Source organism: Phragmites australis, chromosome 3, assembly GCF_958298935.1.
Source record: "Phragmites australis chromosome 3, lpPhrAust1.1, whole genome shotgun sequence".
NCBI classification, from domain to species: domain Eukaryota; kingdom Viridiplantae; phylum Streptophyta; class Magnoliopsida; order Poales; family Poaceae; genus Phragmites; species Phragmites australis.
The window spans coordinates 30,456,593-30,480,640 of record NC_084923.1 but is presented as its reverse complement, the minus strand read 5'-3'; the positions used below and the strand labels follow the sequence as shown (position 1 = coordinate 30,480,640).

The window sequence follows — 24,048 nt, the reverse complement described above, 5'->3', positions numbered from 1 at the left end:
GTCCGGTGATGAAGCAAGAGTACATCGGACAAATACACCGGATAATAAACAGTACAAAGAGGGTTGGTTCGGTGATGAAACCATATGTACACCGGAGCATATTTTTCAAAGAGGGTTGGTTCGGTGATGAAGCCATGTGTACACCGGAGCATATTTTTCAAAGAGTGTTGCATTTAGCTCGGATGGCTGAGGATTGCTCACCGGATAGTATGATGATGAATTGATAAGAACCGGAGAAGGCACCGGAGCAATTTACATATAGAAGATGTTGACTCGAATGGCTAAGGTATACCCACCGGAATGTCCAATGATGATGTTGCAGTATACACTGGAGTGTCCGGTGTTCACAGTGACTTGAGTGGGGTTCTAACGGCTAGTTTGTGAGAGTGTATTCACCGAATGATCTGGTGTTAGTACTACTGTTCTCATCGGATCATCCGGTATTAATAGCTTTCCAGAGCCGTTGGGTTAAAGCCTAGTGCACGGGTTTGAGGCTATAAACACTTATCCCCTCAGTCATTTGACGGGTGTGGCGTGCAACTGAATTCTAGAGAAGTTCATACACCTGAGAAGATATCCAAGCCACCAAAGTGCTTAAAGTGATCATCTAAGGTAATTAAGCATAAGATTAGAGAGTGATTAGTGCTTATATACCTAGAGATTGTGTTGCTAGATGATTTCTGCCTAGAGAGTGGATCAAACAGTGATCCAAGCTTGTATCTCTTGGTACGCTAGCGTCTTGGAATCTTGGTGACTCGCTAGAAACTTGAGCCGGAGTTGCTCAAGTTTGTTGACCCTCCGACTTGGTATAGAGCGGTGACGAGACGCATGTACAGGGACGCAAAAACCCTTGCCTTGGTGGCTCAAGCTCTGAAGTGATCATGGCACTAAGAAACCGGAAGAAATACTAGTTGTTAGACCTTACCTTGGTGGCTCATCCGGGTAAAACCCTTGTCTGTGTGACTTGGTGGCTTAAGAGCCGTGACCGGGTGCCGACCGGGAGTATATCCTTTGTGAAGCTCCAACGTGGATTAAGAGTGACATTCATGCCATCGATACCATGGGAAAAAAATATTATACTAAGTTTACTCTCTTTACCTTATTTACGTTTCCGCATTTACTTGTAATTTACCTTATAATTTACCTTTTTAGATAGGTTGCAAACGTTTTGATCAGTAGAGTAAGTACACTAGATAAATATAGAGCACATTTAGATAGAAATTGATATAGATTTATCTTGTATTATTTTTAAAACCGAAATAGTTCTAAATATTCTAATTTACTCCTCTTTTAAAATATCACCGATCCCATATAGCTACTCTATTTTTTACTTCTATTACTCTTCTCCTATTTTTGAACTCACAATCAACCTCTACCAACAGTATTGAAAGAAAAAGAAGGATACCTCAAATTTAAAACACCCATCCTGTCGAAACACTGTAGCTACATAGTTACGGTAGCTGCTGTAGCAACTCCAGCAGAATCTGCAGAGCTACTGTAGCACCACAAACACTGTATCGACACTGTATCAGTACTGTGCCAGACTGCTCGCAGAGACTGACGGTGGGCCCGGAGGAAGAAAACAGTGTCTCGTACTGTTGCAGTACTGTACCTGTACTGTTCACAGAGGCTGACAGCGTATCCGGAGAGAAAAAAAGAGAAGTAGAAGGTAAAAAACAGAGTAGCTGCTGGAGATGAAAAAATAAAAGATGCTGTAACAGTGATAAGGGATACTGTAATAATGTTTTTAGGATGAAAATTTAAGATAACTGCTGAAGATGGCCTTATAACTTTTGAGTACATATGTCAGTAGCGGTTCTCGTTCCCCTACTCTTCGGAAGAAAATATGCTAACAAGATTCCAACAAATCTAGCATCAACCTGATTTACTGAAATCATCCAAATCAATTAATGCGACAAGTGCAATTCTCCAACTGTTAGATTCGTTAGACAATAAAAAGTATAGATAGCTTACTTATACTGGAGCTTGAGTTATATGAAGCCCACATGAAAATAGGCCAAGGGAAAAGGATTACACATCAAGATGACAAAATACTTCTCAAAGCCATGCTCAAATATCACAATTCAGCCTCTACCAACAGAAGTCTTGGAAATTGAAGTGTTTAAGTAATTCTTGGCCTAAGATACCAACAGAAGTCTTGGAAATTGTGCCGATACTTGCTTGGGAGGAAGTTTCCGCAGGATGAATAGTACAAGGGCAGAAGGCAGTACCTCTGTCAACTGCAGAGGAAAATAAGCGAAAATAACTGGTATTGCGGTAGCATGAACAAGAGATTTGACTTTTCATGGTACTTACCATATAGTAAAAGAAATCTAAAATTGGATGATCCAAAACCTCAAGAGATAGATCAGGATCAAATGATGAAAAAGCCACCTGTGTTAATAGTATATGTTAGAGGCGAGCAAAATCAAGCCAAACCTAAGCTGAGCTGATTTTACAAAAACTTCTGGCTAATAGAAGTATGGCATGCGGATTTGATATTTGGAATGGTATTTAGGGCTGTGAAAGCCAAAAAAAAGAATTACTAAGTCCTAGTTGCCGAACCAACAATTTAGTCGAGACTAGTCGCGTGCACTCCAACATCAGCCAAGTGGTTGGCAGTGCTGTAGTGGCACTGCCATTAGTGGCTAGTGCGTATTGTGCCAGGGGCAAAGCTGACAATCTGCAAGCTATTGAGCAAAGGGCACAAACCAACATCAACGACCAAACAATGGAGTTCATCATCTTTATCATCTTGGACTTTTGGTACCGAGACGAGAATGTAAAGTTCTGTTGTAAACAGTTGTATCATCTGTTTTAAGGGTGTCAAATCAGTATAATTGGTGATTTTCAATAATGTATTGATGGCATGTAGTTTGGTAAATAAATCATAAAAATGTTAGTCTGTTTCCTTAAGCTACAAATTATTCTAGGGATAGTCAAGTCAAACCTACATTTTCTGTCACAAAGCCATAATGAAATTAAAAAAAAAAACTCAACCACAGGAAGAAGAGATACCCTGACTTTATCTTAAAGGAAGAAAGTACCGAACCTTGACTGGCTGGGAAACTCGCTGAAACTAGTTCACAGAGAGATACCCACTTTTTTGCGAGCACCTGGGTTCAAGCCTAGGTAGATGATCTCTCAGCTAAAGGTTTACCAACTGACTCGGTTCTCCAAAGCCATAATGAAATAACCAAGTATCTCCCTACAGTCCTTCTGTTTTCCTCTATTTTCATTAAAACAGGATGAAACAACAAAGCCCTTGCGTATGCTCTTCTTCTTTGCCTGGCTCTAGGTCTAGTCCTATCCAACCAGTGACCTCTTTCACCTAACACAATTCAACATCAAGACATCACCATCCAACAGATGTTTACCCTGCTATGAATGTTGCATAGTAACATTTGGAATCGAAGCCAACCATTATGGCTTCCACAACAACAAACCATCATGGCTTCCAATATGCAATAAATAGATTATCACTAACCACAACCTAATGGAGCATGAAGCCAAACTCTACCAGCAAATCAGAGCGGGCTTCACATCTTTGGAGTCATGTGTAAGATTAAAGACTCTGGAGAAGAAGTTTGGGATCATAGACAGTTTGTCACCTATGCCATCCATGCAGCCACCAGCATCCCTACAACCCTACCGTCTTCTGTATTGACAATGCTGTGCACAACCTAGGGAAAACCACCTAACTATGCAGCCACTACAGCATCAACTATGCAGCAACTACAACCGCATTTGGTTGCTTGCATATGGCTCAGCCTGCCCCCATGCGATGCATCCAGCATGTGTTTGGTTACCTGCGTACCACCCTGGGTCTGGCTCTTGGGATGCAAAAGAGGCCTCTTGGCTTGACTGTGCATAAATGTGGAATTTGGGCATTTCTACCAATAGGTTCAGGTGCCCAGCTAATGATGCTATTAGTGTGTGATTAGTGCGTATAAAGTGATACTAATGTATTTCAAAGAATATTATGGCTTAATAAGATAAAATAAGGACTATAACAATATAGGTACTCAAAAATAATATCATGGTAAGGCTTGTTTGCCCACTTTGTTTCATGCAACATGTCTTCGTACCAGCAACCAAACATCAGCCAAGCTGAACAGATACAAACAAGCAAACAGAGTGTCATTGCATGCACTCAGCCTGGCTCACATATACGAGCTAGGCTAGACCATGCGGGCAAACCAAACAAATCCTACAGCATCAACTGCAAACAGTTCCACAGCAGCAACCCCTTCTGTCAGTATCACCATTGGAGGCTTACGATAAGACCGCAACAAGCCGCGACATTGCCAAAAACCTGTCATGGTGCTGCCGGTGCGTGCCATGGTGCGGGCCATGTCTGCCGGGGTTTCTGCAAGCCGTGCTCCAACTGCTGGTGGGTATGTATGCCACAGCTGAGGCTACTTGTGCTCTAACGTAGAGCAAACGCCGTAACCTATCATTGTCTGGGGCTATGAAAGACTTCAATGGTATCCACAACCCTATGGCTCATCTTACGAGCTGTGAGAAGCAAGCGCAAGACATCTTCAAGGAGTACGGGAGGAAGATTAGCTGGAGACTAGGTAAGCTTGTAAAGTTCAGAAGTGGCACAGATAGAGTTGGTTTCTTGGTAGTAAGTCTAGATCTCCCAATACAAGGGACAACGTGTATGTTACTTGGAATCAAGCAACAAAGTAATATTTGTATTATCTATTTTCTATCTCTCAACCTCTCTAGTTCTTACATGTCAATTCATATTCTATCTCACAATTCTAATACTGTAATCCCCATCAGATAATTCAGTCTACCCTTCCTCTACAAAATTGCCATCTTGTTATGAACTAATGTTCACGACACAAATGCAAGCCCCTTTGTGTAAAATAACATTTGCACACACTCAACTGTTATGGAAAGAGTCAAGTTAGTTTAGGCAAGTTATCTAGTTGTTATGGGCAGGAGATAAGTTGGATTTGATTAGGAGATAGAGTTTGATTAGTTTCTAATTTAGTTGGAGATAAATTAGGTAAGTTAGGATTTGGATTGTAATTTCCCCTCTATATAAAAGGGCAGCCACGCATCATTGGAGGCAAGCAAGAAGAATTCAGCAAAGGGCTTTTGCCCAGATGGTTAGATCAGAGCCTCTTCTCGGCGGAAGAAGCCCGACGATAAGAGGGCGATATTCCCTTGGCATCAATCAGAGCCTCGAGTCTATGGAACAAGACCGAGATTTGAGGGCGATCTGTCCTATCCTACCCCTTGTATCCATTGTTCCCTTCGTTACCATAATATTTTGTATCAGAGATACCGATCCTGCGCCACCATCGTTGCTGCCTTGCCAAGCCATAGTCATCGCCTTGTACCTGCGCCGCCCGCCCTTCACCAATTTCACACAAAAAAAAATGTTGCTGCACCACACCGCTGCTGCTGCCGCCCTCCTGCACCACACCGCTGTCACCCTCCTACTGCACCACACCGTCGCCGTCAATCTGCTGCACCACGCCATCACCGCTCTCCTGTTGCACTCTGCTGCCACTCATCAACATGAGGTCTTCACCAAGGACAATAGCCATGGCCACCACCATAGCTCAAGGACGAGTTGTCTTCAACGAGCGGTGTAATGTTATGGAAAGAATCAAGTTAGTTTAGGCAAGTTATCTAGTTATTATGGGCAGGAAATAAGTTGGATTTTATTAGGAGATAGAGTTTAATTAGTTTCCAATTCAGTTAGAGATAAATTAGGTAAGTTATGATTTAGATTGTAATTTCCCCTCTCTATATAAAGGGGTAGCCACGCATCATTGGAGGCCAGCAAAAAGAATTCAGCAAAGGGCTTTTGCACAGATGGTTAGATCAGAGCCTCTTCTCGGCGGGAGAAGCCCGACGATAAGAGGGCGATCGGCCCTTGGCATCAATCAGAGCCTTGAATCTACGGGAGAAGCCCGGGATTAGCGATCTGCCCTATCCTACCCCTTGTATCCATTGTTCCCTTCGTTACCATAATATCAACATAGAATTGGTAAGATCTACTGATTTTGAAAATTGACATTCTGTAGTGTCCAACACCTGAAGTTTAGTTCCACATCAATGAAGAAGCTAGCATGATTCTTGAAAATAATTCTCAAAATAAATATTAGAGTCAATAAGAACTACATACTCACCACAATGCATCTGATCAAGAAACAGGTAAAGCAAATTCCTGTCACAGTCCCAACCTGACAGACAATTTCAATACATGTAAGTTAGTAAGGTTCATTTATGGCACAGGAGAATCTTAAGCTAGACATCGATAAGCATATTAATTAAGTACAGTCATGCAACTATAAGCATTATGTCATCACAGTTTCCTGTGATGTTACAGCTTACAAGTCAAGCTATTCGGCGCGGAAATTTGATAATACCATTCTACACTGGCTAGTTTTGAGATATGCCACTGCAAAGTGAAAGGCATGGAACAAGGGAAGTTATTGTGCATAATACAAAAGGCTAACAGTTGGCTGTTCTTTTTTTCTTTTTTCACAACAGGTTAATATTACAAAGAGTAGAAATGTATGTAAATGATACTTGTTGAATAGTGTAATGACCTCATAAAGCTTCTTTCTCCGCCCCTTTGATTCAAACGGGAAGCGTCTCAGCATGACAAATAGCCTAAACAAATGAAAAAAGAAACACCTTTAAAATAAACATTTACTGAAAACATAGAATGCGCTAACGAAACAAGCTACCTTCCACCATAAATTAAGAATCCCAGAAGAGCTATAAAGGAGACAGCTGAAAATCAAGCAAAAACCATTAGCGAGCTAAGCAGCTGATAAAATGAACAGGTAATTCTTCTGGCAACAGCTGCGACAAATAAAATACCTGATACGAATACTTTGCTCACAATCTCGATGAGAGGATTACCATTTATTCCAAGGTATACCCAAATACAAACCTGTACACATCTATTAGATATACATAATATACATGTTGAAGACTACAGATACGAGATAACAATTGGGTTATATATTTTATTCTTGGGGTTAATTAAAACATCCTAAAATCATATGGCAATAGAATCAACTGAGCAGGTAAAAACCAACCTGAATTACATATATGACACTATTAAATGCAATGTATATAGTCCTTAGCTTGTCTGTGGGAAGATTCTTAGCCTGGCAAAGTCATTTTTAACAAATAAGTAAGCTCATCAGTACATGAACTAAATTGAGAAGCTGGAAAAGAAAATGCAAAAAGCAAAAGATATAGTAGACACCTGATGGTATATCTCTGCCCAGAACAGCACAAGTAATGTGTAGGTTGAGAAAAATAAGAGACCAGGAAGATATAACAGCACTAACGTATACACCTGTTGAAAAGAAGGGTTTAGTTGAACAATCAATCAAGGCTATGGATTATGCACTACAAGCATAAATTTCTAATGATAATAGTTCAACAGCGATCCAGATACTATAAAATGTGTACTGCAAAAAGAAAAAAAAAACTTCGTAACTTTCTAGATAAATCATCTTTGGGCGATTCTTACTTTTGTTTGAAGAAGGAACACATGCTCATGAAGTCCGAATACAATGGCACGAACTGCAAGAGGCACTCCATGATTATTGAAAGTAGATTTCAATGAAGATATAAGATAAAATATCAGGACGGCACATTACCTCCATTCACAATGAAATTCATGAGATGGAAAACCTTTTGTGTGGTCCAACCAAATTCTGGCACCCGCAAATGAATTCTGATTAATTGAATCTGCAAATCTGAATGAAGTGAGTACTTAATAGTAACTTATATCTTTGATGTCATTTGGCTAAACATTTTGCGATAGCCAATAGATTCACTATCATAAAACCAGAGTAATGGAATTAAAACCTCGTTTCACTAGCACTTGAAGTCCAAACTAATGAACTCTTATGTTTCAGAATAATGTTGTAAATCTTTTAAGGGGAAAACGATTAAATATTTCCAGGATAGCATGCAATGTTTCAATGGAAGGTCTTTGAGACAATGATAGAACTCCATAATTGTTGGATAGAACTTCAAAATTATAGAAAGTGCACAAAGTTTAGAGATGTACAAGCAAAAAACAAATGTAATTGTTGGAATGTAGTAAGAGCAATCTCTTATTTCACTCTTAGCATAAACACAATCCTTTTTAAATAATACCGAAGATACACTTTATCCCATGAATACCTTGTAAAACAGTTCCAACATGTCCACTAAACCAGCTAAACTGAAAAGGAACTAAGGAAGTGAGACTGACAACACAATGCAGTGACAAATAAGATTTTGAAAACATCATTAGTGACTACTACACACTTATAGAGGGGGGTCGGAAGAGGAGGATCCAGCTGTTGAGAATAAGTCTTTTCCAAATTACATTTTAGTTTGTCACTAGATCAGCAAATCTAAATGTAGCAAGACATAACTGAGCAGGTTCGAGAGTATAGAGACTGGTTTGGTCATCCTTTTTAAGAGGAGGGATAAAATAAGCAAGAGAGGAAAGTAGAATAATCAAATGAGCACTTCTCCTATTGCAGGATTGATGCTAGTACGAAATCTTAGTCTTTTTTCTTTTTTTTGTTACTTCTTAATTCTTCTTACCCTCTAGATGGCCATAATCTCAGGCATTAGTTCTTTATTGAGGAAAATTATTGTTGTTTTTTCACCTCTAGGATCATGATCCATGTTCTAATCCAAAATTTGGCTACTATTTTCTTCAGACAAGTGGAACTATGGTATATTGTACAAATGTGAATTTCTCATGCACCACCCAAAAGCATTTTTCACATTAGTTATCTTCTTAAAGAGGGAGTGAGGTGGAAGAGGAGAAAAAGAAAATTTCTAATCTAAAAAGTATTTGTACAACAGCCAACAAACAGGGATTTTCAGAAAGAAAGGAGGCAAGTTGTTAACAACTTAGCTGTGATGATGGCAATGCTTCATGGCTCTGATGCTAAAAAAACATAACACATGTATGCAGTAACAATGAGCTGAGATAAATACAGTAACAATGCCAAAACTACAGTGGTAGCTCTAGATGGACATAATGGTGGATGCATTGTTGTTGTGACAATCAATACTTGTGCTAAAATTTGCTTCATAGAAGTCACAACTCACAAACAGCAAAGAGTCAGTCCCCAAGCACCTGGCAAAAGCAACATGATGGAAAACTACAAGTGATGGTGCAACAATTGATTGGAGCTAATTTGTGAATCCCATGGATTATAGAGTTTTTGTTCACTATGCCTTCCTTCTGCTGGGATGATTCTTAGAGTCTAAACGGAAAGAATGCTCTGGATTAAGGTACACAGCATTATGTTATTTCACTGGAAACAGTAGGATATTAATCCTTAATTTGCGTATATATGGTGGTTCAGAATGGTTTACATTACTCATGGTGGTTCAGAATGGTTTACATTACTCATGGTGGTTCAGAATGGTTCAGCATTATGTCCGAGGAAGCATAGCATGCAGATGCAGGTCCCTACCTTTTGCAAAACTAGTTAGTACAGCTTTTCTGCACCTGTTACAATTATTCAGCCAAGCATTCGACCTGGTAGACCTGTTTTCGGAACATTGTCTTTGATTGTTAAAAGCAGTTTTCTAAAAATGAATCCACTAGGCCATATAGAAGCAATAGTTTCCCCTACCTAGTACCCTATAATCCCCAGTTAGGCTGCATAATTAGGACAGGTAGGCCATATAATCAGTATTAAGTGGATTATCAAACCAATACCTGTGGCTAAATTTTAGAATCACAGGTACACTGCTTCGAAGGCTGCATAGCACAATACTGCTACAAGGTGGGGTGGCCACATGCTAACTGCTTACTACAATTTACAACATTGCTTGTGAGTGAATCACTGTCCATCAGTAACTACAATCTACAATGATTCAGTAAATAGGGTGGCAGTATGGATAGATGCCTTAATGGCAGTTTCTCACAGCACACAAATTTCCAAAAGGAAGTCGAGTCGAATTCCATTTTTGTGATTTGGTATAGACTTATATTAACTTAAACCCACCAGTCTAACCATAGTTTCAACTTACACACAAAATTTCATCCAGCCACAATCCGAAATGGAAACTTTTGGGAACAGCAATGCGACCAATCCTTCCGTCACAGACAAAGCATTCCCACGCGCCAATAATGCACATCGAGGTTTCAGATCGAGCGGTCCGACCACCCGTAAGACCAGATGGGGGGCTATCGATTCGGCGAGGCCAGGGTTAGAGTGGGTTTGAACAAGGTCCGGCGGTATACCAGGGCGACGGCGGATACGAACGCGTAGGCGGCGGCCAGGGAGAAGAAGGCACCGTCCTGCCACGCCGACGAGTCGTTCACCTCCTGCCACCAGCCCCGCAGCGCAAGCGCAAGCCCTCCCGCCGCCGCCGCCATCTCAGGCGACGACAGCGCCGACACGGACGACGAGACCAGCTTCCTCATCTCTCTCTCTCTCTCTCTCTCCTCCGAGTGCGAGCTCTTGCGAAAGATCAACAAGAGAGAGGAGTGGAGAGAGGAGAGGAAGAAACGGAGGAGACGGCGGCGTTCTCGATGGGCCCAATCGGCTTTCTCGCTTCACAATTTATGGGCAGGACTCGGATAGGTGGGCCCAGGATCTCATCCGGCCCACATGTCACACACTGGTTCCCTCGGCACTCGTGCGTGCGGGGTTTGACTTTGTTCTGGGGCGGTGCGGTGCGAAGAGGGGTGGATGCGTTTCTGGGGTCACGCAGCCTCGACTGCACCGCTGGACTTGGCTATTTGTCGCCCAAAAATTGCTTAATTGCATATGATCGCCATCCTTTGACAGGGGATCTGTATTCATTTCGACAAGAATAGAATAACCACGTCCAACGGCACCACCTCCTAAAGATCACCTCTAGCAGCAAAACACCAAAGAACAAAAACTAGATTACCACTTGCACAACCACACCAAAATACTCGAAACTAAAACGACTTAGTATTAGATGTTCTTATGTATTAGCGGTGACATCACAGTGTAGTTGGATCAGATAATCTTTCTCCCTTACTACTAAACAATAGTGTGACCATTTAGAAGAAAAAAAACCTAAGAAATCAACAATAAGTTCCGCAAGGCACAACTATGTAACAGCACAAACACTTCATTTTAAATTGATTTACAATTCCCTCTGTCACATCGGCCTGTGCTTTTGGACTCAAGGAGATTTTTGCAAAAACACTTCCTATTAAGTACATGTGAATTCCACATAATTAAACAAGGGTGACTATTTTTTACTCTGCAAGACTTTACTGTTTAGTAAAACCTAATATACATGCATGGTTAGACAAAGGAAGGCTCGGATATTTTTTTTGCATAAATATGAAATTTGAACGTTTAAAACACATACATTATATAATAAATCTACAACCGAATATAAAAGGCACCATGAACTTGCATAAAAGTAAAAAAAGAGTACTCGATCAATCCTTGACCTCCTTGTCAAGAAAATTTACCCAACCTTGACCTCCAGTACCATGATGGCATTCTCCATCTATTCCAATCAACATAGCCCCAGGATTTCATTGCCATGGACATTTCTTCTTCGTCTCCCATGGCTCTTGCAAAGTTCTAAGCATGGGTGTGGCATCCTAAAATCCGTCAATATATTTAACTGTTTTGAGCAATTTTTGGCATGCAAATTAAATTAAACATAAATTATTAAAATTAATATTAAGTGATGTATTGTGAAGGAACTCACAAATTTGCTATGCACGTGGGATTTAAAATAATTTTAGAAATTATTCTGTGCCATATAAAGAATATTCATGAATTTTTCTAATTTTTTGGGAATTATTTTGAAGCCTTAAAAATATGTGCAAGTTAGAAAAAGTACACTTTTGAAGAATTTTAGTTCAAATTTGGCTCACCATTTTTGGGTCAAACCAGTTAAAATAGATTGCACATGAATTGTAGTTTCAAAAAAAAATGTCCCATAATTTTTGAAGGTGAGGAAGACCTATTTTTGGTTCACTAAAGGTGTGATAATATTTTACTCTGCCAGTTACTATTCATGAACCCTGCTGTCATCCCCTCACCCTCTCTACCTCTCGGCTGCCGGAATTGTTGACCCGCGAGGTCAGCCAACACGCCAGGCTAGTGAGTCATGACACCGAGGCGCTTCAAGGGCATTCGGCCGCCCTTATCCCCTCCCCCTCGATCTCTCTCGCTCTCTCCCTTACTTCTCTCTCTACTCCGTCCTGTCAAGCACGCACATGCACACCGCCACCCAAATCAGCCATGCTTGTGGGCAGACCAGCCAAGCCCGAGCCCCGTGGAGCACGGAGGAGGATGCTGGGACCTTCTTGTAGCGCGAATTCGTCATCTCCCTGTCAGATCAAGCACGTCATTGCCTTCTTCCATGGTTCCGACGCCCTTCCCCGCCCCTCATCGTCGAGCCACCTCACCAACACTTCTCCGGCCCAACCGAAATTGTGGTTAGCTTCCCCATACCCTCTTCTTCCTTCTACGTGCGTAATTTTCCCATCGGCCCGTTGTCGGCGCGATCATCCATGGTGACCAAGCCACCACCGCTCATATGTGTTCGTCACCGATCGAGCTGCAATCGGGCTCATCGGCCAATAGCCATGCCATTGAATTCGTTAGCATGCGTGAAAGCTTTAGGTGCCTTCGGCCGGGCCATTTTGGGCATTGTTCGCCACCGGCAAGGCCGGCCGACTATGTCGCTGTGCAGTCATGGCCTCATTGCCGTTTTGACCGAGTCAGCTGGGCTCCAGCCCCACTATCATGTGTTGTAACACCCTGATTTTCAGATTTCTCAAAATTATAAAATTTTCCAAGATTATTGAATAGCTTCACGAGTAGAATAGGGATCAATATAGGTTATTATTTTGTGTGCATTGCATGCTGAGTTTTGCTAGGAGTCAGGTCAATGCATTAGAGTTCTTTTTTCTTTTTCTTTCTCTTTGGTGTTTTGAATGAAAAAAGATTTTGAAAAGGTTTTTACGAAACTCAGTAGTGAATAAGTTAAGGATCTTAATGGTTGGAATTCAAAATCTTTGAATTTATCATCTATTCAATCCTTGATCATATCTGATCCTTCTCTAGGTCAATACAAATCTTATCTAAATCATTGTTTAAAGTCAATCTCTCCTCTTTCTAAAATTCTACCCAAATCCAAATTCAAATTCCTTATCTACTCATATTCCTGTTCAACCTCATTATTCGTTCCTCTTAAATTCACTCCAAGCTCAATTCAAATTCAAAACCTATTAAAAAATTTCTGTAAAAGTTTCTTTTCTAAACCCTAGATATACCTAAAGTGTCTTTGAGCTCAATTTTTCTCAAGTCTAACCCCTTAGCCAAGTCTTCTAGATGGCCCAACAAAGGATCCACGAAATCTGCAAATTTTTGCGGAGTCCTGGACAGCTTCATCTTCTCATGATATTTCAGAGTTTGAAACGGCCTCAAATGCAAATCTTGACAATACCAAAGTTGTAGGTCTCATCAAGGGCTTCGATTTGAACCTATGTAAGTCCTCTTTTAGATAACGGAGCAAGGAGTTATGGCCCCCAAAATCAGTGCTACGCACATAAGTCTGAGTTCAAATAGTTTATCTTGTGACGTATTTTTGGAAATCAAGATGGCATTTTTAGAAGTTTTAATGACTACCAAAGTTGTAGATATTTTCGAGTACTACAATTTAGAATCAAGAAACGTCTAATTTAGAGTCCGGACGAGGAAGATATCATCCTCAGAATAGAGAGCTACGAAAAAGGAAATTGTAACCAACTCGAACTCGAATCCGATTCATGTTCGGTTTGGAGTCCACCTCAACCAGCCGCCCCTAGCCCTATAAATATGAGTTGCACGCCCTCCCCTACCTCTATTCCACGCCCCCAAGCCCTAGAAGCCGCTGCTGCCATGTCCGTGCATCGCCGGAGCGCCGCCGTTCGCCGTAGCCACCGCCGCCGTCTCCCGTGATGCGCTACGTCATCTTCTACGCGAGTCCTCCTTCCTCGACCATCAAAAAAAGGTGAGAACCCCTTCTTATCCTCCTTTACTACTGTTTTAGCATCATACTAAGTCCCTAGCCAAGCCCTAGCCCCGGCCAAAGTTCAATCTACGCCGCCACGGTCGTCGCTGTGAATTGACGTTCCCGGCCAACCAGTGTGCCGTTTGCCATACCCTTTCACCAGCACATGTCCCATGATGTTTCCCACACCCTCACCAAACCACCGTAATGAAGGTCGATATACCCGCTGTCCGGTTTCTGAACGCGTTCTGCGCGTGCATCGGATTTGCATTCACATTCCCCGTCAATCCGAAAGTCGTATGGATGCACCAACCATGTCACGGCGTGTCCCATGGAGTCTTGTACGTGACCCTAGGAGCCTATCCCCGTTTGTGCAGCGACACGACCAGGACGCCATTGCCAACCACAGCATGTCGCAGCCATCACCCGTCTCATCTCTACTGATCGTTCTTCCTCTCAGTGGATGATCTACCCAAAACTATACCATAGCATTGTGTTCCTGGGATATATGAACATCTCTATTCAAACAGTTTCTCAAATTTCATAGCCAATCTCTGTGAACGCTAGCGTCTTCATTCCTAAATCTGTTTGTGATCACCACCAAACCTAGAAGCAGTCATCGCTGTTTTGCCACTACCTCAAATGATCCCATCCAACATCAACCATACCGTTGAATTAGTCTTTTCATGTTCTATGCCATGCTTCCCTTATTTCACTGAAACACCACTGAAGCCGATATCGATGTTGATGGCCATGTGCCCGATCGTCATCTCCGATGAAACCCGAACCACCAGCGCTACATAGAGTCACCAGTAGTATCCTTAACCTAGAAGTGCAACCTTCGGTCTTTTTGATCCATCATAAATGGTCGATACTAGATCTCAGTGTATCCCTTCTTTAATCCAAGATGGTACTCGCATAGCATGCCAAGTCAGCATCCCATCATTCTCCTTAGCCTAGTCAGCGAAGTTCGGTCTGCCCTATACTTCTTGAATCCTGCGCAATGATGTTGTCAAGCCTGACACAGTGATTGTGCAATAAACTCTTTTCCTATAGGAAGATAACTCAAGTAAACTAGTTTTTCCTTTTCAGCCTAATCTATCTCCTGAAAGCTATTCTCTTTTCATCTTAACTCCGATTTAGGCGATTCTTGCGTCTAAATATTTCTAAAATCTTACCTATCCAACCATAGTGTTTTAAAGTGTTTTAATGAAGTTTGGTATCTTGTTCTTAGTGTTTTGCTTTGTGTTATTTGTAGGTAGTTCCCGCGATTAGTCGATAACGTTCTGAAGCAGTTCGAGAGACTTCAAGACCAAGATTTCGACAACACTGAGCAGTGTTGGGTAAAAGGCAAGTATCCTTGATCATATTGAACCTATATTTTTAAATGTTTTGTTTTACAAAATTGCATGTAGTGTCAATATGATGGGTAGTCACCTATGTTAGGGTTTTCCCTAGATTTTTCCTTATCATTCCTTGGAACCTAGATGGTTTATAGTTAGGTATTCTTGTTGGGTAGATTTCTTAGCCATGCTTTTGGGATGTTGAGAAGTGTCATAATCTTGACTAATGAACATATAAAACAATGGTCGTTAATGTGTTAATGGTCTAGCAACATGGAACCTTAGGCCTTGAGCAAAGTGGTTTTGATGGTTATCATGGTTATGATGTTGGTTTAGTGTTTGCTCAAGTAACCTAAGTAAGGACCGGTTCGTGGAGCGACAACCAAGAAGTAACGTACCAACCACGAGGCTGATATGGGTAGGGCGTGACATACTGATTAGAGTCTATCCAGTGTGTGTTGTGTCAGCGCAAAAGGGGGCTTCTGGGTAGGAGTTGAACTCACGTAAAGACTGACGGTGAAACCTAGTGGGTAGACACATACTGGTTTAGTCTCTGGTTAGTGGAAAGTGTCATACAGTGATTCTTGGTGGCACACCACTGGCGTGTGTTAAGTGTTTGCGAAACACAGCAACATGGAATTCACTGACTCGTGGGGAAAGCTGGACAACCTCTGCAGAGTGTAAAACTGTTATAACAGCCGTGTTCATGGTTATAAGAGACTTGGATCCTCACATGATTAGTTGGGTTATCATTATGAGTTTGGTTGTGGTTATGGTTCTTGTCGGTGTATTCAGAACCAGGGGTCCCTAAGTCCCGAGGCCAGGCCGGCTATCCACCACATGTCACCACCCTGCGAGGTAAGAAAAAGCTAAGTCCCGGGAGAAGGTGCTCGGGGCCGCCGCCTCTGGTTCCCGAGCACCCTAGTTCCCCGATGATCTGCAGGGTCCAAATACTAAGACCAAAGTGCTCGGGAGAGAGTGCTCGGGGCTGCACGTGGCAGCCCCCGAGGACTCGGTGCCCCGAAGGTCCCACCGAAGTGCTCGGGAGAGAGTGCTCGGGGCTGCACGTGGCAGCCCCCGAGGACTCGGTGCCCCGAAGGTCCCACCGAAGTGCTCGGGAGAGAGTGCTCGGGGCTGCACGTGGCAGCCCCCGAGGACTCGGTGCCCCGAAGGTCCCACCGAAGTGCTCGGGAGAGAGTGCTCGGGGCTGCACGTGGCAGCCCCCGAGGACTCGGTGCCCCGAAGGTCCCACCGAAGTGCTCGGGAGAGAGTGCTCGGGGCTGCACGTGGCAGCCCCCGAGGACTCGGTGCCCCGAAGGTCCCACCGAAGTGCTCGGGAGAGAGTGCTCGGGGCTGCACGTGGCAGCCCCCGAGGACTCGGTGCCCCGAAGGTCCCACCGAAGTGCTCAGGAGAGAGTGCTCGGGGCTGCACGTGGCAGCCCCCGAGGACTCGGTGCCCCGAAGGTCCCACCGAAGTGCTCGGGAGAGAGTGCTCGGGGCTGCACGTGGCAGCCCCCGAGGACTCGGTGCCCCGAAGGTCCCACTGAAGTGCTCGGGAGAGAGTGCTCGGGGCTGCACGTGGCAGCCCCCGAGGACTCGGTGCCCCGAAGGTTCGCGCAAGATCATTCAACGACCCGAAGGGTCCCGTCGTCAGGGTATCATCCAGTCAAAGGCCCAATGCCGCATTTAATAGGCACGCGCGGTCTGACATCCTGACATCCTGACATTCTCAGCTGCCCACGCCCCAGTGTCAGACCCTGCCATGCACTAGTAGGGGGCCGTGGGTCCATTAAATGCACGGGTCCCGTCCCGTTTTTATCCAGGTGCCTCGGGATAACGTTGCCAGAATCGAAGCACTCCGCCTGCCACCCTGCCCTGGCAGAAGAACAAGACAGGGTGGGCGCACTGGGCACCTCTGAGGCTGACCGGTGGGCCCCTTTTAGGGCGCCCCGAGGCTTCCGCAGCGGCTGGTGGTCGAATGCGCGCCGCATTTCTCCACCGCCCCTGTCACTTCGCCAAAATGAAATGATTACGCCTTTCTCCGTGGCACCTTGGCATTCGTGTCCCCTCTTTCCCATTCAGGATATGTTGAGGTCGGCGCGCCTATAAAAGGAAAGGATGGAGAACACTAAAAGAGAAAAAGAAAAAGCCTTCGACCACCAGACGACCAACAATCTCCGACGAACCAGGCCAAAGATAGATCGACAGACACTCGAACCAGCTCGAGTTAAGCTACAACATAAGAGCCTCAAGCTCTTTGTAAACAGCTCTCCCCTTAGAACCAGATACCTCCTTGAAGAATTCTCTTCAAGGATAAATATAGTGTTCATACAGGAGTAGGGTGTTACGCCTCCGTGCGGCCCGAACCTGTCTAAAACCCGGCGTACCCACTTTTTCTTGCATTAGGGTGATCGTCTCCCGCCAGCCATCACATTTATTTCCGTTCCCGCTTATTTCCCAAACAAGCTTTTCCAGGATCATCCCCCCGGCCGAATCTCTAAAAAGGGGTCTCTCGGGATCCCTGCGACAGGAGTTCACTCTCCGACAGCGGGCGCGCCAGGTAGGGGGGAATATCCCTGGATTGTTTGTTTCACTTTTTTCTCCACAGGAAAAGATGGTAGGTGGGCACCGTTTCCAGCGTTCCGGCTCCACTTCCAGTAACGGAACGCTGCCCCGCGAAGAAAGCCCCGTCGCTGCTGCGTACCCGCGGCAGCCGCCATCCACGCGTGCGGCTTTTCCCGCCCAAGGGGATCAAGGCGCTGGGCCCATCAGCGCCGCCGCCGCTGCCAACGTACTTTCCGACCCCCAGCAGGTGGTCGGGACCCCGGCCGCCAGGTCTGCCTCTGGACCACGTCGGGTGCCGCCTCGGTGCAGGCTCGCTTTCAGTGAGGCCAGCCCAGGGAGCGCGTTGCTTGCAGCACAAGCTCTCCTCAGACACCCGCCCATTCAGGCCACGCCAAACACTCCGGAAGGCCGGTGGATGCAAGACGTCGTCGCTTTGGTCGGCACTGCTCGTCGCCAGGTGCAGGCCGGGAGTCCTCGCACCACTTCTCAGCACGGTGCCGCCAGAGCCGGCTCCTCAGCGGGCAACACCCGCACGGGCCGAGGGGTCTCCAGGCGGAGTGCCGTCCCCCTGGCCATGTCCGGAGCCCGGGACCTTCGTTTGCACCTTGACGAGCGGAGGGGCCACGAAGATGCTCGAGTCACTCTCGAACGTCAGCGGGAGACCCGGCAGGGGGTTGGGGCAGAGGACCAGGCTTCCTCTCTCCCGGCCCATGACCACCGGGGATCCCCGGCTCGCCGCTTCTCGCCACCAAGAACTCCCGCTCGTGCTGCGGGGTACGGCACCGGTTGCCGTGCCTTCACCACCGAGCTCCGCCGGGTGAGGTGGCCTTCCAAGTTCCGCCCCGAGCTGCCGGAGAAGTACGACGGGTCCATCGACCCCGTCGAGTTCCTCCAGATCTACACGACGGCCGTCCAAGCGGCCGGAGGCAGCGAAAAGGTGATGGTAAACTATTTTCATGTTGCCTTGAGGGGTTCCGCCCGCTCTTGGCTTATGAACTTACCCCCAGGATCTATCAGCTCCTGGGATGACCTGTGCCACCAATTCGTGGCCAACTTTCAGGGCACGTTCGCACGTCCCGGTCTGGAGTGCGACCTCCACGCCGTCCAACAGCAGGAAGGGGAGACGCTACGGCGATTTATACAGCGTTTCAGCCAGGTTCGCAACACTATTCCGCGAGTGGCCCCCCATGCTGTTATTGTTGCTTTTCGGCAGGGCGTCCGTGATGAGCGGATGCTCGAGAAGCTAGGTACGCACGAGATCGAGACCCCTGCGGAGCTTTTCGCACTGGCCGATAAGTGCGCCAAGGCTGCGGAGGCCAGGGCATGGCATGCTCCTCGCCCCGTTTCCGACCAGCCAAGTTCTTCCCGCTCTGATAAGCGGGAAAAGAAAAAGAGAAGGAAGCGCGAGGCCGCTCCCGTTGAGCCAGCCCAAGTCCCCGCTCACAGGGAGCCGCAAGAGCCCGATCGCCGGCAAGAGCGTCAGCCGGGTGCCGATCGGCGCCCCGTCAGGGCCCCTGCTCGGGCTCCTCCTCGGGCCTCTGTGCCCGCGAGGGCCCCGGCACCGGCTAGGGCGTCAGCTCCAGCAAGAGCCCCTGCCCCTGGCCGAGCTCCTATTCCAGCGAGGGTCCCCGCTCCCGCGGGGCCCGAGCCAGGTAAATGGTGTCCCATACACCTGACCAGATGGCACGACCTCACGGAGTGTCGTACGGTCAAAGGACTCGTGGAGCAGCGCCAGAGGGAGCGCGATGAGTCCCACGGAGGAGGCAATGCCGAGGTCGTCCCCAACAACACCGAGCTCGGCTTCCAGGAGCCCGAACATGCGGTTGCCTTCATCGACGGGGGCGCTTACACACCCTGCTCGCGCCGTGGCATCAAGGTCATGCGGCGCGAAGTGTGTTCGGCAACCCCGAGCGAGGAGGCCATAAGACCCCTGAGGTGGTCGGATGCTCCGATCACGTTCAGCATGGCAGATCACCCCGTCAGCACCGCAGCCGTGGGACGGCTACCTCTGGTTGTGTCTCCCACTATCTGCAATGTTAAGGTCGGCAGAGTGCTGATCGACGGTGGTGCCGGCCTCAACCTCCTTTCCAAGGAGGCTTTTGAGAAGCTGCAAGTATCTTCCCGACGCCTAAAGCCGTCACTCCCTTTCTGTGGAGTAACTCCCGGGCACTCCCTACCCCTCGGGCAGGTTGAGTTGCCTGTCACATTTGGGAGCCGGGACAACTTCCGCACGGAGTGCGTCCTCTTCGATGTTGCGGAGCTCCCTCTCCCCTACAACGCCATCCTCGGGCGTCCGGCGCTTGCCAAGTTCATGATGGCCGTGCATTATGCATACCTTACGGTTAAGATGCCCGGCCCCGCAGGCTCTATCTCCGTGGTCGCCGACTCCCGCGGCGCCGTCTCCTGCGCCGAACAATCATACATGGCTCTGGTCTCAGCACAGGCCGAGGTTGATGGCTCTTCAGGGGGCCCGGGACCCTCTTCATCCAGACCCCGACTCGCCGCCGACACCTCTGTTCCAACGAAGGAGGTCCAGGTGGGCGAAGGCGCTACCCAGGTTGTCCGAATCGGCAGCGACCTGGGCAGCAAATAGGAAAGCGCGCTCGTCGCCTTCCTCCGGGCTAACGTGGACGTGTTTGCCTGGCAACCGTCCGACATGCCCGGGATCCCTAGGGAGGTGATCGAGCATCACTTGGTTGTGCGTCCGGACGCCCGCCCGGTGAAGCAGAAGGTCCGGCGGCAGGCGCCAGAGCGCCAGGAGTTTATCCGCGAGCAGGTCCGCAAGCTCCTCGACGCCGGATTCATCCGAGAAGTCCTCCACCCCGACTGGCTAGCAAATCCGGTCATCGTCCCGAAGGCCAACGGCAAGCTTCGCATGTGCGTGGACTACACCGACCTTAACAAGGCTTGTCCTAAAGATCCCTTCCCCTTACCTCGCATTGATCAAATCGTAGATTCAACTGCGGGATGTGATCTTTTGTGCTTCCTAGATGCAAACTCTGGGTATCACCAGATTCGCATGGCCGTAGGGGACGAGGAAAAAACTGCTTTTACTACCCCGGTGGGGACTTATTGCTACATATCAATGCCTTTCGGCCTGCGCAACGCTGGATCATCCTTCCAGCGCGCCATTCGTATCACTCTTAACTCGCAGGTTGGCCGCAACGTCGAGGCCTACATCGACGATCTCGTGGTCAAAACCCGAGACCGCGCCACCCTGCTTGAGGACCTTGCCGAGACTTTCAACAGTCTCCGCTCTACCCGCCTCAAGCTCAACCCGGAGAAATGTGTCTTCGGAGTCCCGGCGGGCAAGCTCCTTGGTTTCTTGGTCTCTGGCCGAGGAATCGAGGTCAATCCGGAGAAGATCCGGGCCATCGAGCAGATGCGACCCCCGGTTCGACTCAAGGAAGTCCAGCGCCTCGCCGGCTGCATGGCCGCCCTCGGGCGCTTCATCTCCAAGCTCGGGGAACGAGGGCTCCCCCTCTTCAAGCTTCTGAAAAAATCCGGTCATTTTAACTGGACGCCGGAGGCCGAGCAGGCCTTCCGCGACTTAAAGAAGTACCTTACTTCGCCACCCGTGTTGGTGGCTCCTCCTCAAGGTGAGCCCCTGCTGCTTTACGTTTCAGCCACTCCTCAGGTTGTGAGCGTAGTATTGGTGGTGGAGCGAGACGAGTGTTCGGGGCCGGGTGCTGGGTCCCAGCTCCCAGAGGCCCCCGACCACTCACCTGTCCTCGTGGCTCCCCCGGAGCGAGGGGTCGAGCCCGAGCACACTGCTCTTCCCAGCCAAGGAATCGAGCTCGAATGCTCGGCCAACCCCGACCATACCGCCGACCCTGGGGGCTGTGGCAGCCCCCCGGGTGGGGCCACCATCCGGGCCCGCCGGGTACAGCGACCGGTGTACTTCGTCAGCGAGGTCCTCCGGGAGGCCAAGACAAGGTATCCCCAAGCTCAGAAGCTGCTCTATGCCGTGCTCATCGCCTCCCGGAAGCTGCGCCACTACTTTCAGGCGCACAAAGTCTCGGTGGTTACCACTTATCCACTGGGACCCATTCTCCGGAACCGGGAAGGCACCGGGCGCGTTGTCAAATGGGCAGTAGAGCTGGCGGAGTTCGACCTACACTTCGTCAGTCGCCAGGCAATTAAAAGCCAGGCACTCTCCGACTTCTTGGCGGAGTGGACGCCCGTCCCTTGCGTCATCCCAGAAGAGGTTTCTGCCTATCCCGGGCACAACGCGCCCGGGTACTGGGTCATGCACTTCGACGGCTCCCTCTCGCTGAAAGGCGCAGGGGCCGGAGTGGTTCTCACCTCCCCAACGGGTGAAGAGCTCCGGTACGTCGTACAGTTGCAATTCCGCGCATCCAACAACATGGCGGAGTATGAAGGTCTCATCGCCGGCCTCCGAGCTGCGGTGGGGCTCGGGATTCGTCGCCTCCTGGTCAAAGGGGACTCCCAACTGGTCGTCAACCAGGTGTCCAAGGAGTACCAGTGCACGGATCCTCAAATGGCGGCGTACGTGGCTGCAGTCAGAAAGCTCGAGCGACGCTTCGACGGCCTCGAGTTGCGGCATATCTCTCGCCGCGACAATGCTCCGGCCGACGAGCTCTCTCGCCTGGCCTCATCACGTGCGCGCGTCCCTGCCGGAGTCTTTGAAGAAAGACTCGCACGGCCTTCCATCCTGCCTGCCGAACAGGATGAAGGGGAAACCTCGAACTCAATTCAGGAGACCCCGGCGGTGCCCTCAGTGGGAAGCCCCGTCAGGGCGCCGCCGTCCGACGAGTGCGCTGTGCTCGCCGAATGTTCTCAAGATGCCTCGTGGATGTCTGACATCCGAGGGTACTTGAAAGAAAAGTTCCTACCCGAGGATGAGGCGTCTGCCGAAAGGGTTGCTCGGCAGTCCAAACGCTATGCCATTGTGGATGGGGATCTCTACCGACGTAGCGCAGGAGGTATCCTCCTGAAATGCATCTCTCGGGCAGAAGGCGGTGATCTTCTCGCTGAGGTCCACGAGGGCGAGTGCGGTGGCCATTCATCGTTCCGCACGCTGGTCGGGAAAGCCTCCCGGCAAGGTTTCTACTGGCCTACAGCTCTCCAGGATGCTTCCGAGCTGGTTCGGCGCTGCAGGGCATGCCAGTTCCATGCAAAGCAGATTCACCAGCCAGCTCAGGCTCTCCATACCATTCCCCTGTCATGGCCTTTCGCGGTCTGGGGTTTGGACATTCTGGGTCCATTCCCCCGAGCAGTCGGGGGCTATGCATACCTATATGTCGCTATCGACAAATTCACTAAGTGGCCGGAGGCGGTCCCAGTCATCAAGGTGACCAAAAACACGGCGCTCCAGTTTATCCGCGGCATCACTAGCCGCTTTGGTGTCCCTAATCGGATCATCACCGACAACGGCACCCAGTTCACAAGTGCCTTGTTCGGGGACTATTGCGAAGATCTCGGCATCAAGCTCTGCTTCGCTTCCGTCGCTCATCCCCGGAGTAACGGGCAGGTCGAGCGCGCCAACGCGAAGATACTAAAGGGCCTCAAAACCCGGACCTATAACGTGCTCGCTAAGCACGGGAAGGGATGGGTGGACGAGCTGCCAGCCGTGCTATGGGCCAATCGGACTACGCCAAGCCGCGCTACCGGGGAGACTCCTTTCTTCCACGTCTACGGCGCCGAAGCAGTCCTCCCCTCCGAGCTCACTCTGGGCTCCCCTCGAGTGCATGCATACTCTGAGGGTGAGCAGGAGCATCAAAGGCGCGACGACGTAGACTACCTGGAGGAGCGCCGGTGGCGTGCTGCTGTCCGGGCGGCTCGGTACCAGCAGAGTCTGCGGCGTTATCATCTGCGCCATGTCCGGGCCCGGTCTCTCGAGGTGGGGGACCTAGTTCTCCGACGCATCCAGTCGCGCGAAGGAATGAATAAATTGTCCCCTGTGTGGGAAGGTCCCTTCACCGTGATCGCGGTCCCCCGGGCAGGTTCTTTCAGGTTGGCGACGGAGGAAGGACAGCCACTCCCGAATTCGTGGAACATCGAGCATCTTCGACGCTTCTACCCGTAGATGGCCGTGCTCGCGGTTCAGGTTAGTAAGGCCGGGGGCTTTCTCCCCGCCCGAGCAGTCTGAAGGCTTCGCCCCGTGGGG

The 24,048-nt window shown here is 48.2% G+C and overlaps 1 protein-coding gene across 3 annotated transcripts; it reads right to left on the bottom strand.

Moving 5' to 3' along the window:
- Positions 1 to 1,884: 1,884 nt before the first annotated feature.
- LOC133912792 (tobamovirus multiplication protein 1-like) lies at positions 1,885 to 10,553 on the bottom strand. Of its 3 annotated transcripts, XR_009908906.1 has the most exons (12): positions 10,256 to 10,553; positions 7,650 to 7,740; positions 7,520 to 7,572; positions 7,250 to 7,342; positions 7,077 to 7,148; positions 6,856 to 6,928; positions 6,720 to 6,765; positions 6,579 to 6,642; positions 6,156 to 6,209; positions 2,713 to 2,812; positions 2,317 to 2,394; positions 1,885 to 2,240 (listed from the first exon to the last, which is right to left on the bottom strand). XR_009908906.1 is itself a non-coding variant. In XM_062355704.1 (11 exons), the coding sequence occupies exons 1-11, from the start codon at positions 10,436 to 10,438 to the stop codon at positions 2,139 to 2,141; spliced, it is 909 nt and encodes a 302-aa protein (XP_062211688.1). In that variant the 5' UTR covers positions 10,439 to 10,551; the 3' UTR covers positions 1,885 to 2,138. The 3 variants fall into 3 exon arrangements, 2 of the variants coding, with proteins under 2 accessions (XP_062211688.1, XP_062211689.1); XM_062355704.1 differs by lacking the exon at positions 2,713 to 2,812 and having other exon boundaries at positions 10,256 to 10,551; XM_062355705.1 differs by lacking the exons at positions 2,317 to 2,394; positions 2,713 to 2,812.
- Between the last annotated feature and the right edge of the window lie 13,495 nt (positions 10,554 to 24,048).

Bases quoted from the DNA above. Each gene is read 5' to 3' on its own strand.
- LOC133912792 (XM_062355704.1), bottom strand. From the start codon at position 10,438: ATGAGGAAGCTGGTCTCGTCGTCCGTGTCGGCGCTGTCGTCGCCTGAG. The intron at 7,573-7,649 runs GTAATGTGCCGT...TGCCTCTTGCAG, and splicing joins GAATTTCATTGTGAATGGAG to TTCGTGCCATTGTATTCGGA. The intron at 6,929-7,076 runs GTTGGTTTTTAC...AGATGTGTACAG, and splicing joins GTGTCATATATGTAATTCAG to GTTTGTATTTGGGTATACCT.